Source organism: Mobula hypostoma, chromosome 12, assembly GCF_963921235.1.
Source record: "Mobula hypostoma chromosome 12, sMobHyp1.1, whole genome shotgun sequence".
Taxonomy (NCBI): Eukaryota; Metazoa; Chordata; class Chondrichthyes; order Myliobatiformes; family Myliobatidae; genus Mobula; species Mobula hypostoma.
The window spans coordinates 88,479,015-88,503,314 of NC_086108.1; the positions used below are offsets into that span (position 1 = coordinate 88,479,015).

General features: G+C 39.3%; 1 protein-coding gene across 2 annotated transcripts in view; it reads right to left on the minus strand.

The window, feature by feature from the left end:
* Positions 1–10,755: 10,755 nt before the first annotated feature.
* The window catches only part of LOC134354983 (putative ferric-chelate reductase 1), a 57,879-nt gene continuing 44,334 nt past the window's right edge, over positions 10,756–24,300 (minus strand). For both annotated transcript variants that reach the window (XM_063064574.1, XM_063064575.1), the window contains exons 13-16: positions 14,943–15,001; positions 14,041–14,178; positions 13,895–13,926; positions 10,756–11,733 (exon numbers count right to left, since the gene is read on the minus strand). In XM_063064574.1, coding sequence (XP_062920644.1) covers positions 11,644–11,733; positions 13,895–13,926; positions 14,041–14,178; positions 14,943–15,001 — 319 coding nt within the window. In that variant the 3' untranslated portion in view covers positions 10,756–11,643. The remainder of the gene's footprint in view (positions 11,734–13,894; positions 13,927–14,040; positions 14,179–14,942; positions 15,002–24,300) is intronic.

Sequence of the window (24,300 nt, forward strand, 5' to 3'; positions counted from 1 at the left end):
CTGCCTGGCCTGCTGCGTTCACCAGCAACTTTGATGTGTGTTGCTTGAATTTCCAGCATCTGTAGAATTCCTGTTGTCTGCTTCCTGAATGACAAGTTTCTGTTTCCCAGATTTGATGAAGCATCCTGGAACTTAAGTAGTTTAAGCAATTTCTGGTTTATACATGATTTCCAGTACAGTTACTTGCATTTTTTAAAATGTAATTTCCTGAATTGCAAGGTGGTTTCCACACAATGGGCATAAAATTAAATTTCAAAACATTGCCGGGAGTAGCAACAACCACTTTATGTGGCCTGTTTTGACCTTAAAAAAACTTTAATTTAGATCAAGAAGGATTTTAGTGAATTCTGAACTTTGTCCACAGGAATTAATCCCCATTTTACATCAGCTACATCATTGCATCTTAAACATGGTCCACAACAAGCTCTAAATCATGATGAAAACATGTCAAGCAAAAATGTGTCATTCTCTCAAAACTTTTCTTAATCTTTCTCACTGCAGTGAAAGGTCTCCGACGTGTAATGCTAACATGCGTGTTAACTCACTAACACACAGAGCAACACACATAAAATGCTGGAGGAACACAACTAGTCAGGCAGCGTTTGTGAAGAGGAACAAATTCCACTGAAGTCTAGGTGGGGTGGTGAACTCAGTTTTTAAAAGTAAAGGGTCAATTGCAGTGACCAGAGAATACAAAGGCATTTTTAAAAATAGCCTGTAATCATCAGACTCTTTGCAAACAATTATTAACCTTAATTCAATAACTTTTTCTTGGAACCTCCCATCTGATTGAGAGTCAGAGGCAGATGTCCATAATTTGGAGTAGCAAGATGTGTTGCTTTACCCCTTGCCCATCCTCTGGGTCCCCCACCCCCCGCGTCTTTCTTCCCAGACCTCCTGTCCCATGATCCTCTCGTATCCCTTTTGCCTATCACCTGTCCAGCTCTTGGCTCCATCCCTCCCCCTCCTGTCTTCTCCTATCATTTTGGATCTCCCCCTCCCCCTCCAACTTTCAAATCCCTTACTCACTCTTCCTTCAGTTAGTCCTGACGAAGGGTCTCGGCCTGAAATGTCGACTGCACCTCTTCCTAGAGATGCTGCCTGGCCTGCTGCGTTCACCAGCAACTTCTATGTGTGTTGCTTTGAAAAGGCTTTGTATTTACATAAATGGGGTTCCAGTTATTTAACAGCAAATCTTCACAGGCAGGAAGAACTAAATGATCAAGCAAGCAGCAACGCAAAGATAATGCTGGAAGAACTCATCAAGCCAGTCATCTGTGTAGGAGGGAAGCATTAAATGTTCACTGACATACCGAGTATTTGCAACACTTTGTTTTTATTACATTGATATTGTAATCACAAAAGTGCATTGAAGGCAGACTTCTCACTTGATTAATCTTCTGACTCTTCAAAGTCTACCCGTTACTTCTGAGACAATGCAGGAGTGTGATAGAATCCATTCTACTTGCTTGGATGACTGCACTTCATGTATACTTGACACCATCTAGAACAAAACAGTGCTCTTCATTGACACCCCAAGCAGCAGTTAAAACAGTCACACCCTCCATGGTCTGAGTACCGTGGCCACACAGCATCCCATCGCTAAAATGCAGACTGATAGGTGGTAGATATTATAGCTGCCACAGTAACACAGTAATACTTGGTAATGATCATCTTGAAAAATAGTGAATCTAATCACTGACATTCCATGGCATTAGCACTACTGAGTTCCCCACCTTTAACATCCTGGGGGCCTCAACTGATTAGAAACTCAACTGCAACAGCCACATTAAGACTATGATTATAGGAGAAGGTTAGAAGCTGTGTGTCCTGTGGAGAATGTCTCACTTCCTGATGTCTCAATGTCTTTCTGCCATCTACAAGGAGCAGGTCAGGAGTGTAAACAGTCTCCACTTACCTAGGTGAGGAAAGCTCCCACAGCTCTCAAGAAGCCATGCATTATTCAGGACAAAGTAGGCCACATGTTTGGCACCTCATTCACCATCTTAGGTATGAATTCTCTCCACTCCCCTATACAGTGGCTGAAATTTGTACCATCTCCAAATTATGCTACTTAGACAACTCCCACAGCACCTACCAAGCCTATAATCTCTGACACCTAGAACAATAAAGTGAGTGAGCCACTTCCTTCAATAACCACAACGTGCTTACTTTATCTCTGCTGAATCAAAGTCTTGAAAATTTCCCTGTTCAAGAACACTGTGGGAATTATGTAGATTGTAGTGGTTCACCTTAGCAAGAAGAAGAAACAATGAGTAACTTATGTTGCCAATGTCAATGGCAGTCTCAACCTTATGTTACGTACCCGGTAACTGGGTTGCCAAACCAGCAGAAATGGATCACTCAGTTGGAGTCTGGATTACTAGAACTAAGAAAGTTTTATTAAAGAAACAAGCAACACAGTACTCTAATCAAAAGGATAATGAATGCAACAGTTCAGCAATGATAAACATACATGTACACAGAATTAAGATAACAGGATCAATCAAGCTCTATCGTTGTCTAGGGGTAAATGACCAGTTTCAAAGTGACACAAAGTTCAGTTCAATTTAGTTCAGTTCAGTTCAGTTCGCAGTAATCGCTGCCGTGGCGATGGACAGTGGGGGGAAGGAGAGAGAGAGCAAAAATGAATGAATATTCAAAACGGCTTCCACACAGACCTTCACAGTCAGCTTTCAGGTGAGCCCTTTGTGATGTCATCTGAGGTCACCGACCGTGACCCCTCCGTTTCCAGATACGATCGTTTCTCTGCAGTGAACCCGGCACCCAGGCAAGGGTGGACACACACCAGGTTCCCACCGATCGTGCCTTTCCACCCTGAGCGTCTATGGCTTGATCCCGCGACCAGCCGTCCAAAAGCTTCCCACCGACTTGTGAGAGACGCACCGCTTCCAGGGTCTCGTTATCTCGGGTGTCGTGTGTGTCCTTGCCTTAGTGAACCTGTCCCTTTTTATCCCCCTGCTGGGGTATCGCCTGTCCATCACTTCAAACAGTTCAGGGTTCAAAGGGGGAGCCGACCTTGACAGCTCTCCTTCCCTTCATTAACATCTCCAAATGCTGCTCCATTGTTTTCCTTCTCTCTCTCTCTCCTGAAGACAGGTGGCAGACCAACTGCTGATCCCACTGGTGCCAGCCCAAGACAGCTAACATCTTTATCGATGTGTATTCTTGTCACACTTTTAATAGATGAAATAAACTTCCTGATGAAGGGTCTCGGCCCGAAACGTCAACTGTACCTTTTCCTATAGATGCTGCCTGGCCTGCTGCATTCCACCAGCATTTTGTGTGTATTGATGCAATAAACAGTTGGTTTTGGCAGTTTTATAGTCCTACATTATTAATTATCAACGAGTGTGGTGATTTTTTGTGTACAGCTCCCAAGGGAATCATCAAATATTCCCGTTCAGATCAATTACAGCTGAAATCTGCAGCCGTACTGCTGTGAGAAGCCTTGTTTCAAGTCTTTGAACTTTGAAGTCATTTAAAAAGTATAGCAATCTTTAAAATGGTGCATATATGGAATGCTCTGCCCCAGAAGGCTGTGGAGGCCAAATCTCTGGATGCTTTCAAAAAAGAGATGGATAAAGCTCTTAAAGATAGCGGAATCAAAGGTTATGGGGATAAGGCAGGAATTGGATACTGATTGTGGATGATCAGCCATGATCACAGTGCTGGCTCGAAGGGCCGAATGGCCTACTCCTGCACCTATTGTCTATTGTCTAAAATTAGCACAGTGGGGACTGCAGATCACCCAGGTTCAAGATTAAAGACCCTCTCTACCCAGGACATGTCCCCTTCTCCTTTCTACCATCACGGAGGAGGTACAGGAACCTGATGATTCAAACTCAAAGTTTTAGGGACAACTTCTTCCTCGCTGCCATCAAATTTCTGAATGGGACATGAACTCATGAGCACCAGCTTGCTATTCCTGTTTTACTCCATTAATTAATTAATTTGTTGATTTATATTGTGATTATAGTATACCTGCAGTGTACTGCTTCCAATAAACAAGAAATTTCAAGACTTGTGTCAGTGACAATAAACTTGACTCTGATTTGTAAATATTAAGGAAATGCAAATGATCAATCAAAACATTAATTTCAAAGTTCAAAGGTAACTGATTATCAAAGTACAGATATGTCACCATACACAACCCAGAGATCCATATTCTTGCGGGCAATCACAGTAAGTACAAGAAACACAATAAAATCAAAGCTTGCACCCAAAAGGAGTGACAAACAACCAATGTGTAAAAAGAAAGAAAAAGAGAAATAATAATAATAATACATAAATAAATAAACAATAAATATCAAGAACATGAACTGAAGAATCCTTGAATGTGAGTTCATACGTAGGTTGTGGGAATAGTTGAGTGATAACTTCTCCACCAATGCTGGCTGAACTGCAGAATATTTCCTGTGACCTTTTTATTTGAGATATTCATGTGTTTTGCATGCAGTTCAATCTACTTCTCAAAAAAATCCACTACCCCCGACGTTACCACAGTATAAACCAGTGTCAGTTTCATTACCCGATCTCTTAGTTTTCGCCCTATCACCTTTAATGACAATATACTAATCTTCCAAAGTATTGGCCTTCTTCTCACCATAAGGCTCCAAATATCGTACCCAGGTAAAGCACTAACTATACACATTTTTGGAACCCTTATTGGCTACTCTCAGAGTTGGTGGGATGGACTGTAGAGTAGGCCATTGCTACACAGAACACCTCCATTCAATCACTATGCATGATTCTGACATTTCATTATAATTTTAATTTGCATTTCCACTCCTTCAGAGGTTCTGATGAACTTCTATAGATGCAGAACAGAGAGTAGCTTAACTGGTTGCCTCGCAGCCCGATGTGGGAACACCAATGCCCAAGAACGGAAAAGACTATGGAAAACTGCTGGATACAGCCCAACTCGTCACAGGGAAACCCCTCTCCACCACCGAGCACATCTACAAAGAGCACTGCTACAAGAAAGCAGCATCTGCCATCAAAGAGTCCACCATCCGGACTATGCTCTCTTTACGTTGCTGCCATTGGGAAGGAGGTACAGGAGCCTTAGATCCCACACCACCAGATTCAGGAAGAGTTATTACCCTTCAACCATCAGGCGCCTAAGCCCGTGTGGACATCGTCACTCGCATTCAACACAAGCTATGGGCTCACTTTCAAGGACTCTAACAACTCACATTTTTAATTATTTATTTATTATTTATTTCTCTATCCATCTATCAGTTTCTTTGTTTGCTTGTTTGTTTCTCTTTGTCTTCATTTGCACGTTGGTTGTTTGTCAGTCTTCATTTGTGTGTAGTTTTGCATTGATTCGATTGTACTTCCTTGTCCTTCTGTGAATGCTTGTGATAAAATTAATCTCAGGATAATATCTGGTGACATATACAGTATGTGATAATAAAGTTACTTCAAACTTTGATCCCTGTCTTTGGCCCACTAAGCTGTTCTAATTAAGTTCAAGGAATAGCGATTCTTCTCAAGACATTTTACATCCTTTTGTACTCAGTACGAACTTCTACAATTTCAGATCACTGTCACTGCCAAATCTGTTTGGAATAACAACAGCAAATACATTTTCAACCCCATTTACTCCTCCTCCAGATCCATCTTTTTTCCATAGTAATGCAGCCCATTAACAATGCTTTTTGCTTGTTGTCCAGTTTTGCACCCCATTGTTCACCTTCTTCTTGATCCCTAGTTGAACTCTGCCACATCATCACTTTTTCCCCAGTTATAATGCAAGATGGCGGGTTGGAGTTATGCCTCTCTCAAAGGAGGTGTAAAGCACTCCTTCCCTCCACTGGTCTGCAGGTCACCCTTGGGCAAGATGCAGCACCTGCTTAGGCTCCGTCCCAAATGATCAGGCTCATGTGAAGTCATGAGTAGGTGGTGGACGGTCATATGAGCAGCAGGTGCACCTCACGTCCTGGTTATGCAACCACTGAAGCCAGGCAGACGATTTTTGAAGAGTATTGATAATGGCTGCAGTCACCCATCTTGTAAAAATACTGCTTAGAAGAAGGCAATGGTAATTTTCATTTGCTTTTAATTTTTTACTCTTTACTTTAAATCTTATGGATTCATATCTCATTTTAAATACACATCCCTGCAATTTTCTGCACAACCTCCACAGCAAAGGGCTGTATTCTAGACAGATTGCCTCTATTATTTCCCCTTTTCTTCAGATCTTTCACTTTCAAATACCCATCAGTACCCCAAATGTCATTCTACTTCCGCATGCATTCTGAAATGCTACCCAAGATGTCTTATGTAATTATTTCTATTAATTTCTCTCGTTACAGTAAATTCTTTGATTAGATCAACTCTTAGCCTTACAAGTGCAGGGCTTAATAAGAATTGTAGGCCATTTTTCCCTTCGAGCCTATTTTGTTATGTAAAAATACACAATTATTTACTGCGTCTTGACAGGCAGGTGAGCAGAGAGAATGATATGAAATCGAATCCTGAGAAAGAGATGACATAGGAGTGGAAGATGTAGAATCCTTGGGGGTACAAAAAAGAAACTGCAAGGGCAAGAAGACCCTGATGGGAGTTATATACCTTTCTCAAAGCAGTAGCCAGCATGTGGGCTACAAATAACAATGGGGAATAGAAAAGACATGTTTAAAAAGGCAATGTTACAATTGTCATGAGAGATTTCAATATGCAGGTAGATTGGGAAAATCAGGTTGGTACTGGATCCCAAAAGAGAGTTTGTAGAATGCCTATGAAATGGCTTTTTTTGAGCAGCTAGGAGATCAGCGATTCTGGTTTGGGTGTTGTGCAATGAACCTGAATTGATCACAGAGCTTAAAAGTAAAGGGACTCTTGGGGGGGGGGGATTGGAGCGGTGGGGAGCAGTGACCATAATGTGATAGTATTCACCTTGCAAGCTGAGGGGGAAAAGCCAGATATATCAGTATTACACTGGAGTAAAGGGGATTATAGAGGCTTGAGAGAGGAGCTGGCCAAAGTCTCTTGGAAGGGAACACCAACAGGGATGGCAGCACAGAGCAATGGCTGGAGTTTCTGGGAGCAATTTGGAAGGCGCAAGATAGATAAATCCTAAAGTAGTATTATAAACTCAGTCACAGTTGCATCATCCTGACAAGGGAAGTCAAAGTCAACAGAAAAGCAAAAGAGGGGCATATTAAATCAAAAATTAGTAGGAATTTAGAGGATTGGGAAGTTTTTAAAAACCAACAGAAGGCAACTAAAATAAAAAGCCAGGAGGGAAAAGATGAAATATGAAAGTAAGCTAGCCAATAATATCAAAGATTACACCAAAAAGTATTCCTCCCCCCCATATAAAGAGTAAAGGAGAAATGAGAATAGATATCAGACTGTTGGAAAGTGACACTGGAGAGGTAATAATGGGGGACAGGGAAATGACAAATGAACTAAGTCAGTATTTTACATCATTCTACTCTGTAGAAAACAAGAGCAGTGTGCAAAAAGGTCAAAAGTGCCAGGAGGCAGAAGTGAGTGCAGTTGCTATTACTAGGGAGAAGTTGTTTGGGTAGCTGAAAGGTCTGAAGGTAGACAAGTGACCTGGACCAGATGAACGGTACCCCAGGGTTCTGAAAGAGGTGGCTAAAGAGATTGAAAGATCATTACTAATGCTGCAGGGGCAGATAGTGTTGAGGAAGCAGGGAATGGACAAGGAAATGCAGAAGGAATGGTGTCAGGAAGTGTATGGTCATGTAGTCTGGTAGAAGGAATAAAAGCATAGACTATTTTCTAAACTGGGAGAATATTCAAAAATCCAAGGTGCAAAGGGACTTGGGAGTCCTCATGCAGGATTCCCTTAAGGATAACTACAGGTTGAGTTAATGGTAACAAAATAGATGCAGGAGTAGGCCATTCAGCCCTTCGAGCCAGCACCGCCATTCACTGTGATCATGGCTGATCATCCACAATCAGTACCCTGTTCCTGCCTTCTCCCCATATCCCTTGACTCCACTATCTTTAAGAGTTCTATCTAACTTTTTCTTTGAAAGAATCCAGAGAATTAGCCTCCACTGCCTTCTGAGGCAGAGCATTCCACAGATCCACAACCCTGTGTGAAAAAGTTTTTCTTCAATACTGTTTTAAATGGTCTACCCCTTATTCTTAAACTGTGGCCTCTGGTTCTGGACTCTCCCAACATCAGGAACCTGTTTCCTGCCTCTAGTGTGTCCAATCCCTTAATAATCTTATATATTTCGATCAGATCCCCTCTCATCCTTCTAAATTCCAGTCTATACAAGCCCAGTTGCTCCAATCTTTCAATATATGACATTCCCGCCATCCCTGGAATTAACCCAGTGAACCTACACTGCACTCCCTCCATAGCAAGAGTGTCCGTCCTCAAATCTGGAGACCAAAACTGCACACAATACTCCAGGTGGGGTCTTACCAGGGCCTTGTACAACTGCAGAAGGACCTCTTTGCTGCTGTACTCAACTCCCCTTGTTATGAAGGCCAACATGCCATTAGCTTTCTTCACTGCCTGCTGTACCTGTATGCTTACTTTCAGTGACTGATGAACAAGGACACCCAGATCTCGTTGTACTTCCCCCTTTCCTAACGACACCATTCAGATAGTAATCTGCCTCCCTGTTCTTGCCACCAAATTGGATAACCTCACATTTATCCAGATTAAACTGCATCTGCCCACTCACCCAACCTGTCTAAGTCACCCTGCATTCTCATAACATCCTCCTCACATTTCACACTGTCACCCAGCTTTATGACATCTGCAAATTTGTTAATGTTACTTTTAATCCCTTTATCTAAATCATTAATGTATTTTGTAAATGGCTGCGGTCCCAACACCGAGCCTTGCGGTACCCCACTAGTCACTGCCTACCATTCTGAAAAGGACCCGTTAATCCCTACTTTTTGTTTCCTGTCTGCCAACCAATTTTCAATCCATGTGAATACCTTACTCCCAATACAATGTGCTCCAATTTTGCCCACTAACTTCCAATGTGGGACCTTATCAAAGACTTTCTGCAAGTCCAGGTACACTACATCCACTGGCTTTCCCGTGTCCATTTTCATAGTTACACTCTCAAAAAATTCCAGATTATCAAGAATGATTTCCCCTTCGTAAATCTATGCTGACTCGGACCTATCCTGCTACTGCTATCTAAATATGCCACTATTTCATCTCTTATAATTGACTGCAGCATCTTCCCCACCACTGATGTCAGTCTAACTGGTCCATAATTGTCTAAAATGCAATGTTAGCATACATTTTGAGAGGACTAAAATATAAAACACAGATGTTATATTGAGGATTAATAAAGCACTGGTGAGGCCTCACTTGGAACAGTGAGAGCAGTTTTGGGCTCCTCATCTAAGAAAGGTGGTGTTGTATTGGAGAGGTTTCAAAGGAGGTCCATGAAAATGATTCCAAGATTGAAAGGCTTCCTATAATGAGGGAGTCTAGGATCACAGGGCAAACCCCCAGAATACAAAGATGTCCCTTTAGAACCAGATAGGAAGAGGAATTTTCTTTGCCAGAGTGTGGTGAATTTGTGGAATTCATTGCCACAGGCAGCTATGGATGACAGGTCATTGGGTGTATTTAAGGTGGAGGTTGATAGGTTCTTGATTCATGAGGACATGCGAGGTTACAGGGAGAAGGCAGGAGAATGGGGTTGAGGGGTAAATGGATCAGCCATGCTGAAATGTGGAGAGGACTCAATGGACCAAATGACCCAGTTCTGCTCCCATGTCTAATGGTCGTAACTCCATACACTTATCACTATTACATATTCATGACCGACTTTCATCCATCAGATTTTAGAGCACATTTGCATTGTGTGCCGTTCCGTTTGCCATGATACAAGAATGGAGGCCTTGGACAGGCCTGAATTTCAGAATATTAATTACAAGGAAAGGTTGGACAATCTTGAATTGATATCCTCTGGACTGGAACTGAAGGACAACCTGAGAAGTCTATAAAGTTATGAGAGACATAGGCATGGTAGATAGTCTTTTTCCCCCAAAATTGAAATGTCAAATAGTAGAAGGTATGGTTTTAAGATTTGGGGGGGGGGGGTAGGGTGAGAAGAGGAATAATTTACAAGGCAATTTAAAAAGTTACAGAATACACAGCTAGGACAGTGGTGGAAGTATATGCAAAAAGAACATTAAAAAGGCATTTAGACAGACACATGAACAGATAGGGAATGGAAATTGGAATATGTGCAAGTTTACAGCATATACCCAGCTTTATAACATCATGGTTTGTGCAAAATGTCATTGCATTATATTTTACCCAATTTTATAAATTGAGGAGACAAGTGGATATTTGGACCATAATATTACCTGGTTTCTAAGCCAGTTTTCTTTTGAAAAAAATAAAGACACTTGCTAGTCCATGAAGAGAAAAAAATTGTTGCTTAGGATATATACAATCTATATTTACTGTATCACTATTTTGTACACAAACCTCAGTCAAACCAGAATTTCCCCATAGGAATATTTATTCTAAACTCCCTCCACACTAATTTCCTGTTGTGTTGAAGCACACTCCTCTGTATTATTTCACCTTGCCATTGTAATCCCCATGCTTAAAAATCTCCCCCTTAGTGCGCTCTGCTTCTTGTTACTAATCTTTCGCCTAATCAGTTTTGGTTAAAATGGAGACATCTGAACACGAGACATCCTGGGACATGAAGAATATTAAAAAATGAAAAAAAAGAGAATAATTTTTATTGCTAAAAATCTTAAATGTTTATTTTGTACAATACAATAGCAAGATAATTATCAGATACAAGGCTTAATTTCAGGCATAGTAGTCTACATCACAGGCTCTTTGATCCAAAATATGCACGATCTAGTTAATTGCTTCTGAAAGTCAACATTGTGTGGAGCTTCCGTAATTAATATCAAAAGTAATGATGCAGATGAACTGTCACTTTGAAATTACATTGTAATCCATCCACCCTGAGCAACAAGAGAGTGATATTGCTCAACTGCAGAGCTGAAGGGACTTTGTTCTAGTGTTCAAAGTCAAGGCCAAGACACCCATGTTTACAAATCATTGAATCATTTAGTCCAGGAAGCCATTAGGCAAAGGGTGAAGGAAAATTAACAATTAAACCACAGTAGATGCTTTGGATGTAAATTAGTACTCTGAATCACTTCACAATTGTTTTAGCTTCAATGAGCAACATCTTTCATCTAGGGCCAAGGCTTCACAACTACGAATTTAAGACAGTCATACTATTTCAGTTTGCTTTAGGAGCTTACATCGGTTCCTCCCATGACATCATCACCATCCTGTTGAGTATATTAAGAGTTAAAAACAAAAAGCATATAATAATTACTTACAATTCTTTGTAAGACATTCTGATATACAAATTCATGGGTGTGATAATTAAATGCCTTCTTGATCTTCAAAAAGGTGGGATTCATTAGCTCACTGTAGAATCTTGACAGGCTAATAATCATCTTTCTGCAACCATAAACAATCGTAAAAACCAGGATCAGACTTTTCAAATTGGCTCAAGTGTTTAGTTGGGGTATGACTCATGTTGAAGTCTTCATGATACCAAGCCAGTGACCAGTAAGGATCCGTAACTGTCTTCATTGCAAAATGAAATGTTATGTTTGGCCAATTCCCACAAGGACTGCTATCAGAAATGCCAAGTTTCCACACAGGTACACCATAAATACGAGTAAGAAGGGCTTCGCCTGTGAAAACAAAACAAAACACTTAATCCTTCTGAAAACATATAGTTAGCAATGTTGCTCAAATTAGGAATTGGTAAGCATTCTCAGAAATTATTGTCCAATCAAAGTTTTCAAAGGCTTCCAATTGCTCTTATGGCTTAGTTGGAGAATTGTATTATTATGCAGATAAAAAAGCCCCACGTTTAAAGCTCTATCAATTGATCACAATTTAGACAAGTATTATAACATCAACAAAGTGGCATCAGCATTTTCACACTGGAAGGGAGCAAAACTGGAGAAAGTTTCAAACACTTGATCATCATCCTAGAGACCTCCAAAGAATGTGTGTTTGTAAACATGGCGAGGAATTTGGTGATGATCAGAATTTTCCCCAATTCTGATTAAAGGACTGAGAAGAGGAGAATTCTTTTAGGACGCATTATCATATTTTGGTTATAGGAGACTGTTCAAACTGTGCAAGCTCCACAAAGGAGGAAAGTAATGGTTCAAGTCGCCTTCCACTTCAAGTGCTGCAAGTTATCTTTCAGATGTTGATCCAACTTCCCACAAAATGTTATAGATGGATTTTACCCCATGACTACACTGACTGTGAAAATAGTTTAAAAACAAAAAAGTTCTTCAGATTTCCTTACAACCTCCTGTAATCCAACTATAAAAATCCCAGCTAAATCTCATCTAAAAGGGTGGGTTAGTAAGATTGCTGATGGCACAAAGGTTGGGGGTGTTGTGGATAGTCTGGAGGGCTGTCAGAGGTTACAGTGGGACATCTGTATTATGCAGAACTGGGTTGAGAACTGGCAGATGGACTTCAACCCAGATAAGTGTGATGTGGTTCATTTTAGTAGGTCAAATTTGATGACAGAATTAGTATTAATGATAAGACTGTTTGCAGTGTGGAGGATCAGAGGGATCTTGGAATCTGAGTCCATAGGACACTCAAAGCTACTGCGCAGGTTGATTCTGCATTAAGGCGGCATATGATGTATTGGTCTTCATCAACCGTGGGATTCAGTTTAAGAGCCGTGAGATAATGTTACAGCTATACAAGACCTTGGTCAGACCCCACCTGGAGTACTGTGTTCAGTCCTGGTCATCTCACTACAGGAAGAATGTGGATACTATAGACAGTGCAGACGAAATTTACAAGGAGGTTGCCTGGATTGGAGGGCGTACCTTATGAGAATAGGTTGAGTGTACTTGGCCTTTTCTTCTTGGAGTGACAGAGGATGAGAGGTGACATGATAGAGGTGTACAAGATGAGAAGCATTGATCATGTTGATAGTCAGAGACTTTTTCCCAGGGCTGAAATGGCCAACATGAGTTGGCATAGTTTTTTTTTTAAGAAAGGTGCTTAGAAGTAGGTACAAGGGAGATGTCAGAGGCATGTTCTTACACAGACTGTGGTGGGTGTGTGGAATGGACTACCGGTGACAGTGGTGGAGGCAGATACAATAGGGCTTTTAAGAGACTCTTAGATAGGTACATGGAGCTTAGAAAAATAGAGGGCTATGCGGGAGGGCAATTCTAGGCAGTTTCTAGAGTAGGTTAGATGGTTAGCACAACATTGTGGGCCGAAGGGCCTGTAATGTGCTGTAGATCTTTACAACTCCCGCCCCCCCCGCCCCCGAAATGTGGTGCACAGAATTGGACACAATAATCCAGAGATGGCTACACTAATGGTTTTAGAATAAGATTTGTTGTTTCCATACATGGTATGAACCCCAAGATCCCAAAATATTTTTTAAAATTTAATAATAATACCTTCACGTGAATTTTGTATACCTACAGATCTGAACTTTTGACATTGTGTCTTTGGTTCCTTCCTCTCATCCTTACTAACATGTACACATCAAAATAAGAGTACACTCAAATACTTTGGAAATGCAACACTTTTTGCTAAAATCCTCTGTTGTACAACAAAGGACTGCTTGGCGAATTACAGTTCAAATTAAGAAAACACTTCAATCTATAGCACTTCTGATATATTGCACACAGAATGCGTCTTACAACCTTCAATTGACTTTGAACAAGTTTTAATTTGTTCATTATCTCCAAATCCAAGCATCTCTTCTGTGGATTGCTAACCTACAGTTGCCAGTTTTGAATTTTAATTTCTTACGAAATACAGCATTTACAGGCAAGTAGTTAAAAAAATAATTACCACTTTCTTCGTGTCTTTGCAACTACAAGTTGCTAAAAAACAAGAGAAGAGAATCCAAAGTTAGTTTGCATCATTTCATCCCTCCTCCTACAATTATTAGATTTAATAACTGAGGGAAAAGAAACAAATTCTAAACTTTGCCTTACCTCCATTTCCAAAACAGAAGATCAGGTTAAACAGAATGTGGACAAGGAATTCCCATCCAACAAAACCACCCAATACCTTTACTGGCCACTTACTGGGTGCCGAATTTATTAGTAAAATACCTAGGAATAGTGTTGCCACTAGAAGAGAAAACAAGAACAAAATAAAAATAAAAGGTTATTCCATGGAAGTTGACTCAAAAACTGACAAGTCCACCCCCCAGTCACTGTCACCTTATTTCCTGTCAGTCACCTTATGTTCAGATACTTCTGCAACAAGTGTCACTTCATGTGCACACAGTCTATGTGTTTTAAGCTAATTCTATGTATACAAGGCCACAATCAACAGTTGCTTGTACTATGTTTTATAGGACATTAATGTAATTTATACATTTTTATTATTCTGCACTGAATCAGAAATAACATTCATGTTGTTCTCATTTATACTTGTGTGAAGAATGACAAACAACCTTGCAACTTTTCAACAAGCTACCGCTGAAACATCCGAAATATCCGCAAATCCGATTTGCATTTGGAATTTAAACATTGTCAGTACAAAATTTATTAGGCGAGCTCACTCCATCCACTGACATAACACCAGCAGATGTCTAGTTTACATTGTAACGCTAAGTTTTCCTTCCCCCTCAATATGCTGCTGAAATTAGCATAGCTGAGGAGAGTTTTATTTGCACTTACACCAAATCACTGACATCAAAAATACATGTTGAATAATTGACTCCTGTTAATGAAGGCACAAATCCATTTATCACAACCACACTAAATGAAGAGTGCATGCAAAACTGATAAAAATGAAGGGCTGAGTTTGACAACACTATTTGGAGATACTCATTTCAATCTTTAAAATTTATGACTGTTCATACTTTGCATGTTTAGTAGTCACATACCTGCAATAGGTCTGATCGCATAGGCCACTGCTGAATGAAAATATTTGAAAATCCACCGCCTGAAAAAAAAGCAACAAAAACTAGAGTAATCTTACTTTTATGATAAACACTATTGGATGGAAAAGTGGAATAGACAGTTACACTTTTATTTCAGTGGACTGTGTAAATTTTGATATACCCGCCCTCGTGCCATACACTTTGTTACCCTGATCAATCATGAAACTATCAATTTTCAATTTAAATATACCCATCGTCTCAGCCACAGCTGTTTGTAGCAGAGCATTCCACAGATTCACTACCTGTCTTGCTAAAAAAAAGTTCCTCCTTACCTCTATTCTAAAGGGTCACCCCTCAATTTTAAGACCGTGCTCTGTAGTTCTGGATACCCCAACCATAGGAAACCTGACCAGTGTCTTACGAAGCTTCAGCTTTTTAGAAACATAGAAAACCTACAGCACAATACAGGTTCTTCAGCCCACAATGCTGTGCTGAACATGTACTTATTTACTTAGGGGAGCAGAGAAGGTTATTGGGGTCTCCCTACCTTCTGTCCAAGACCTCTTTCAGTCGATGCCTCTAGAAGACACGGTACATCATTAAAGACCCCTCACACCCTCTCCATGAACTGTTTGTTCTTCTGCCATCAGGCAAACGTTACAGGAGCATCAAAACTAAAACCACAAGGCTACTAAACAGCTTCCTCCCACAGGCAGTCAGACTGCTAAATAGCTGCTCTACCTGACTCTGCTTTGGACACTTCTAACTTGCACTGGACACTTATAACTGATTTTAACTGACATGTGGCAGTTATGTTTTACTATTTATTGTTATGTTTATTATTTAGTGTTGTGTTTGTTATGTTATGATTGCACTGCTCCTGAGAAACGCTGTCTCATTCTGCCCTGCAGAGCTGATGTACGGTTAGAATGACAATAAAGTTTTTTTGAATCTTGAAATTACCTGGGCTTACCTATAGCCCTCTATTTTTCTAAGCTCTATGTACCTATTCATGAGTCTCTTAAAAGACCCCATCATATCTGCCTCCACCACTGTCGACGGCAGCCCATTCCATACACTCAACTCTGCATGAAAAACTTACCACTGACATCTCTTCTGTACCTACTTCCAAACACCTTAAAACTGTGCCCTCTCACGTTAGCCATTTCAGCCCTGGGAAAAGGCCTCTGACTATCCACACAACCATTGCCTCTCATCATCATTTTTCTCCTATTCTTATATTGTTTCCCTTGAAATAAGTGCCAACATTGAATTTGCCTTCTTTACCACAGACTCAACCTGCAAATTAACCTTTTGGGAGTCTTGCACAAGGACTCCCAAGTCCCTCGGCACCTCTAATGTTTGAACCAAACCCTCCAGTTAGATAATAGTCTGCACTTTTGTTCCTTCTACCAAAATCCATTAATGTACATTTCCCAAAGCTGTATTCCATCTGCCACTTTTTTTGCCCATTCTTCTAATTTGTCCAAGTCCTTCTGCAACTGCATTGCTTCCTCAGCACCATCTACCCCTCCACCTATCTTCATATCATCTGCAAGCTTTGCCACAAAGCCACCAATTCCATTATCTGAATCATTGACGAAGAATGTGAATGGTACCAATCGCAATACTGACCCCTGAGGAACACCACTTGTTACTGGCAGCCAACCAGAAAAGGCCGTTTTATTCCCTACCTCCTGCCTGTCAGCCATTCCTCTATCCATGCCAGTATCTCTCCTGTAATGCCATGGGATTTTATCTTGTTAAGCAGCTTGGTGTGGCACCTTATTAAATGCATTCTAAAAATCCAAGTAAATGACATCCACTGCCTCTCCCTTGTCCACTCTGCTTGTTACTTCCTCAAAGAAGTCTAAATGATTTGTCAGGCTAGAAGTCACTTAACAGAAATCATGCTGACTGACTTATTTTATCATTAGTCTCAAGATAAATAATGATAATTTATTATCCAAGGACCTCAAAACATCATCCTCAATAATGGACTCCAACAATTCCCAACCACTGAGGTTAGGCTAACTGGCCTATCATTTCCTTTCTTTTGCTTTCCTCCCTTCTTAAAGAGTGGAGTGATATTTGCAATTTTCCAGTCCCCCAGAAGCATGCCAGAATCAAGTGATTCTCGAAAGATCATGACCAATGCATCTGCCATCTCCTCAGCAACATCTGCCAGAACTCTGGGGTATAGTCCATCTGGTCCATGTGGATTACCCACCTCAAGACCTTTGTTTGCCTAGCACTTTTTCCTTTACAATAGCAATGGCACTCTTGGTTCCTGACATACATGGAGCTCTGGCACACTGCTAGTGTCTTTTACAGTGAAGATTGATGCAAAATACCTATTAGCATCTGCCATTTCTTTGTCCCCCATTTATCCCTCGCCAGCATCATTTTCCAGTGATCCAATATCAACACTCACCTTCCTTTTACTCTTTATACAACTAAAAAGCTTCTGGTATCCAGCTTTATTTTATTGGTTAGTTTGCCCTCATATTTGATCTTCTTCCTTCTTATGTTTTTTTTTAAGTTGCTTTTTGTTGAATTTTTTAAAAAAAGCTTCCCAATCATCCAGCTTCCACTCACTTTTGCTACCTTATATGCCCTTTCCTTGGCTTTTATGCAGTCCTTGACTTCCCTTGTCAGACACAGTTGCCTACCCCTGCCATTTGAGAACAACTTCTGTGGGATATATCTATCCTGCGCCTTGAACTATCCCCAGAAACCTCAGCCACCTCTGCACTACCATCATCCCTGCCAGTATCCTCTTCCAATCCACCCGGGCAAGCTCCTCTCTCATGCCCCTCCAACTCCCTTTATTCCATTACAATACTCGTACATCTTACTTGCATTTCTCCATCTCAAATTGCAGTACAAATTAAATCATATGATCACTGTCTCCTAAGGGATCCTTTACCTTAAGCTCCCTAATAAAATCTGATTACACAACATACCCTTTCCCCAAGTAGGCTCATGCACAAGCTGCTCTAAAATGCCATCTCATAGGCATTCAACAAATTCTCCATCTTGCGAACTGACAACAACCTGATTTTCCCAATCTCCTAGTGTACTGATGTCCAATTAAAGTTGTGATGGGGGACTTCCGCATGCGGCTCAATGGAGTAATACATAAATTTTGCGGCTGCCTTTAATTCCTCCTTTTCCCCAGTTTAAACGTTGACTTTTTAACTTTTATTTCTTGCATCTTAGAGGGAAATAGTTGTCATTATGTCATATCCTTTAAGAAGTGGAAAGCAGCCTTTTGAATCCAGCAATGGAAAGGGAAAAACTTTGAAAGAAAAATCAGAAGATATGCCTGTCTGGGCTGAGCTTTGGAACGTGCGTTGATGGCTCTCGACAACAAAATAGACAATAACACTTCTGAGTTGAAGTCGTTCCAACAGAGTTTTCGGAATATTGAAGAAAATATTATTTCCTTGAATACTGAGTTTAAAAAATCGAAACGTCAGGTTGTGGATATTTCAATCCACTTGGAACAGGCTCAACATAAAATTGTCGATTTAGAGGCTAAGTCTCGTCAGAATACCATACGAAATATCAAACTCAAGGAAGGTTCTGAGAGTGGGAATTTAATGGACTATTTTGCCAATTTGTTTCAATCTTTGTTTCTGGATATTCTACCTCAACCTCCTGATATTGAAAGATCTCATCGAATTTCCATATCGAATTCTCAGACCTCAGGTAAATCTCGCCCTATTTTGGTCAACTTTCTGTGCTTTAAAGGCCAAATTATAAAATGTGCGAGGAAACAGTGTTTTAAAATTGAACGGTTCTGAGATCCCTTTTTACGAAGATTATCCATGGGAAATTATGGAACAGTGGATCAAATTTGCCCCAGCGATGAAAACTGCTTATGAAAAGGGACTTTTTCCATCGCTTCGCTATCCAGCAAGATTAAAATTATTTCCTAAAAATTCTACACCTCGTTTGTTTTCGGATTCCCAAGCAGCATTGGACTTTGTTAACTCTATTGTGGAGTCGGCTGACACATGAAGGATATTTGGGTTGCTGAATAATTTTCTGAAAGAAAACAGGCTTTGAAGACTTTTGATATGCTGAAAATTCCCTTTGACTGATGAACTATTTAAAGAAGTGGTGAACTTCTTGGTTTGACTAATGAATGACTTTTTTGAAGTCTGTTTGGTATATGGAGTGAACTAACACAGTGGGCAGATTATTAACTGGTTTGATTATCTGCTTCTTTCTTCCTTTTCTTTTATTAAGTGATAGCTTTCATAGTTTATATAGATTCTTTCTTATATAGTGAGGAGTGTTTAGAATAGATAATTAGCTTTAGTTTTAAGCTAAAGGAATAATGGTGTCTTTTTCTTGTTTGAGAATGTACTGCTTAGGTTTAAATAGCGTTGTTTTGACGCCTTTGGAGACTGTTTTTGCATTCCTAGTTTATTTTCAATGATTAACTATAAACATCTTTTTTCTGTTTCTCTGCTGAGCTTTTCTTATCTTAGGGTCATGTGATTTCTTTGTAAAGGGGAGGGGGGGAAATTGGGAGAGAAACTTTTAAATCACTATTTATATTGAGCCGCATGTGGAGTTCCGCTTTTCTCTCTTTCTTTGGGAAGGCATTCCGGCTTTTTCCTTCCTTTTTGCCGGATTTCTACCTTTTGGGATGGGGGGAGGATTTGGGGTTTTTTTGCATTTTGGGGTTTATGATAGGGTTTCTTTTTCAGGGTTTTTCCCCATTCTGGAGCTCCGGAGGATGCGTGTTTTCTATATGGTTATACTCATCATCGCCATCTTTGATTAGCCCACAATGGTATGCGTGTATTTTTGTGTTTAAAACAATATTCTATGGTTAATAAACAGACAAATGTTATTAGTTGGAACATACGTGGCTGGAATCATCCTATTAAGTGAAAGAAGACTTTAAAAATTATTAACCGATTCCAGCCTGATATAATTTTTGTTCAAGAAACGCACATCAGAATGGGCGATCAAAATAGATATTTTTAAAACGTGGAAATATCATGCTACTTGTCAAAATAAAACAAAGGGAGTATCTATTTTTATTAAAGTTAATATTTTATTTATCCAACAAGATAGCATCTCAGATATCAATGGTAGATTTTTAATTATTAAAGGATCAATCTGTAATAGAAAAATTGTCTTGGTTAATCTATATGGACCTAATGTAGATGATCCTTTTTTTAAAAAAATGTATTTGGTTTATTACCAGACTTAAATGAATATATGCTGCTGATGGGAGGTGACTTCAACTGTTGTTTAAACCCTTTGATTGACCAGAGTTCAACGAATCAGCAGCTTCCAAGTGATTCAGCATCACTTATTAATTCCTTTTTAATTGATTATGGTTTGATAGAAATCTGGAGAAATCTATATCCTAATGATAGAGATTATTCTTCTTATTCACATGTCCATAATTTGCGATTTTTTTCCCCAAAGTCCAGAAATGTGAATATGATGCTATTGCTGTCTCAGATGATGCACCTTTAAGCTTAATTTTTGAATTGAATGATGTTAGCAATGTAAACTTGCCTTGGCGTTTTCCAGAAAACTTATTACAAAGTTTGGATTCAGTTAAATTTATAGAGATTCAAATAAAAGATTTTTTTCTTTTTAATAATACAGAAGATATGTGGAAATTGATTATATGGGATACATTTAAAGCGTATTTGCGAGGTCAGATAATCTCCTATTTGGCTAAGCTTAAGAAACAGACAAAAATAGAGTTAGATAGGATTTCAAAACAAATTAAAGACTTGGATTACACTTATGCAGTTTCTCCTAATATTGACTTATTTAAACAAAGGGTTGAACTTCAATCACAATATAATTTATTATTAACTTATCCTATTGAAAGAAATTTGCTTAAATTAAAAAGTCAATTTTATGTGTTTGGAGATAAAGGTAATAAGCTACTAGCATCCCAACTAAAAGCAGTTAGAGCTAAAAGACAAATTTTAAAAATTCGTAAGGGAGATGGTAGTTTAGCTTGTAACTATGAAGATATTAATAACATTTTTCAAGACTATTACAGTGAACTTTATAAATCTCAGTTTCCAGCTGATCCTTCTAAAATGAATGCCTTTTTAGAAAAGATTGATTTTCCTAAAATATCTGTTGAAGATCAACAAATTCTTGATACTCCTTTTGCTGAAAGAGAAATTCAGAAAGCTATTTTTTCCCATGCAATCTAGTAAAGCTCCTAGACTGGATGGTTTTTCTGCAGGATTTTAGAAAACATTTGAAAATTTGCTTACTCCTTATATGTTGGAAATGTTTAAAGATTCTTTTTTGTTAGGAGAGTTACCTTCTACATTTTATGAAGCTTCTATTTCTTTAATTCTTCAGAAAGATAAAGAGCCTACGGATTGTGCTTCATATAGACCCATCTCATTATTAAATATAGATGCAAAAATTCTTTCAAAAATAATGGCTAATTGGTTGGAAAATATACTAGCTAAAATTATTTCTCAGGACCAAACAGGTTTTAGAAAAGGCCGTTATTCTTTTTCTAATACTCGGAGACTGTTAAATGTTATATACTCATCCCCCTCGAAAACCCCCCAATGTGTTGTTTCTCTTGATGCTGAAAAGGCATTTGATAGAGTTGAATGGAAATATTTATTTAACGTTTTAGAGAAATTTAACTTTGGTACTAATTTCAATAAGTGGATTAGAATGATATATAAAAGCCCTATTGCCACTGTAATTACTAATAACTCTAGATCCCCCTTTTTTTGACTTTCGCGGGGTATTCCTTTATGGATGTGTTTCAAGAAGGCCGATTTATGTCCTTGGAGAAATTAGTAACTAAATACTCTTTCATACTCACACTTTTTGCAATATCTTCAGGTCAGACTTTTTTTTTTTTACAAGAATATTTAAGTAATTTTCCATATATACAAGATTCTGACCTGTTAGACACTATTTTAAAAATCAACCCTTTAGTGAAAGGTTTTATTGGGAAAATTTATAATTTAATATTACAACAGGATAATTATCCTCTATTTAAGATTAAGCAAGATTGGGAAAGAGAGCTTAACATGACCTTGATAACAGAGGATTGGTTGCGAATTTTGAAGTTGGTTAACTCTTCTTCGATTTGCGCCAGTCATTCTTTGATTCAATTTAAAATTGTACATCGTGAATATCTGACAAAGGAGAGACTGTCTAAATAATTTCCTAATGTTAATAGTCAGTGTGATAGATGTAAACCTGAGATAGCTACATTGACACATATGTTTTGGTCATGTTCTGTACTAAAACAGTTTTGGAAATCTATTTTTTCTACAATTTCTAAAGCTTTAAAAATTAATTTACAACCTAATAAATTGACAGTTTTATTTGGTATAATTCCTCAACATATTCATGGTATTTCAATATCAGACCAATATGTAATTGCACTTGTTGCATTATTACAGACATCCCACCTCTCCCAGAACTTCCAGGAGTCTCCTGCATATTAATAGTGGCTCCCTGATGCCCGCAAATTATATACAATATCACGGAAATCAATTTTTTTGAGAGCGAGCGAGAGAAAAGCAAGAGAGAGCGCGAGAGCGACCACGAGAGAGAGCGCGCGCGAGAGCAAGCGAGAAAGTGAGAGAGTGAGCAAGCAAACGAGAGCGCTTGAGAGCACGTGAGCGAGAGAGAGAGAGCGCGAGCGAGAGCGTGCCATGGCAGAGTGTTCCAAAAACATATAAAACGTACATCACCTCATCCTACACTAAAGTGTACCCCTGCCTAATAGGGGTCAAAAATAATGACAGTGTTGCTCACTGCACTGTTTGCAACAGTGACTTTTCTATTGCCCATAGTGGGTTAAGACTGTAAAAGACATGTTGAGGTGAGTTTAACAGGTGTCATTCGTTCATTAGCATAGCTAACGTTATTTAAACTAGCTGGCCAGCTGCTCAGGAGCTACTCTATTGCAGACATCCCACCTCTCCCAGAAGTCTCCCGCAAATTGATGGTGCTACCTCCCTGAAATGAGCTTTTGCAGGGTGGGATGTCTGTTATTGGCTAGAAGGGCTATTTTATTAAAATGGAAAGATGCTTCTGCTCCCACTTCGATACAATGGTTCTCTCAGGTGATGCTATGTCTTAGTTTGGAAAAAAATCAGGTCGAACTTCTGATCCTCAATTTGACTTTGAGAAAAGGTAGAGCTCCTTTGCCTGCTACTATCATTTGATTTGAGTTAATTAAGATGGTTCCCTTCTAATTCTTGGGTAAATGGATTTGGTTGGCAGATTGATGTCTTTTTTTTTTAAATAGAAGCTTGAATGGTGTATAGCTCCAGGTTTGTGCTCCAAATGGGTTTTTTTCCTCATTGTTTTTGTTTGTTAGTTGGTTTTTTTTGTTTTAGTTTGTAGGGGTTCTTTTTTCCTTTTTTTCCCCCCAAAAAATATAGCTTTAACATTTTGTTTTTTTTAAAATTATTATTGATATATTGTTTAGTTTGGTTAATAGTTTGACTCTTATTATACTTACAGATAAAAGAAATTAAAAACAAACAAAAGTTGTGATATTACCCTTATTACATGCCCTTTCCAGCTCCATTTGCAATCTCATCCCCATAATCAAGGCTACTATTTGAAGGCTTATATATGATTCCTATGTTTTTTCTTACCCTTGCAATTTCTTAACTCCACCCACAGATTTGACATTCTCTGACCCCATGTCACCTCTTTCTAAAGATGTAATTCCATCTCTTACCAACAGAGCCACAGCACTGCCTCTGCCTTCCTGCCTGCCCTTTCGATATAATGTATATCCTTTGATATTACGCTCCCAATTACGACCTTCTTCCAGCCATGACTGAGTGATGCCCACAGCATCATACCAACCAATCTCTAATTGCACCACGAGTTCACCCCCTTATTTCAAACACTACATGCATTTAAATATAACACCTTCAGTCCTGCATTCTTTGCCTTTTGAATTTTGCTTCTGTGGTACAATTCAACTCTTCACACTATCTGCATTTGTACTCGGCCATTGGCTTGTCCTTCCTTACATTCATGTTAGACCCATCATCTACTTGTAAACCTGCTGGCTCATCCTCAGCTCTATCATACTGGTTTCCATCCCCCTGCCATATTAGTTTAAATTAATTTAGTAACAGCTTCAGCAAACCTGCCCGCAAGGATATTTGTTCTCCTCGGATTCAGGTGCAACCTGTCCCAGAAGAGGTCCCAATGATCGAGAAATCTGAATCCCTGCTTCAATTCTTCAGCCATTCATTTATCTGCCACCTCATTCTATTCCTATCCTCACTGTTACGTGGCTGTAATCCCGAGATTACTACCCTTGAGGTCCTGCTTTCCAATTTCCTTCCTAAAT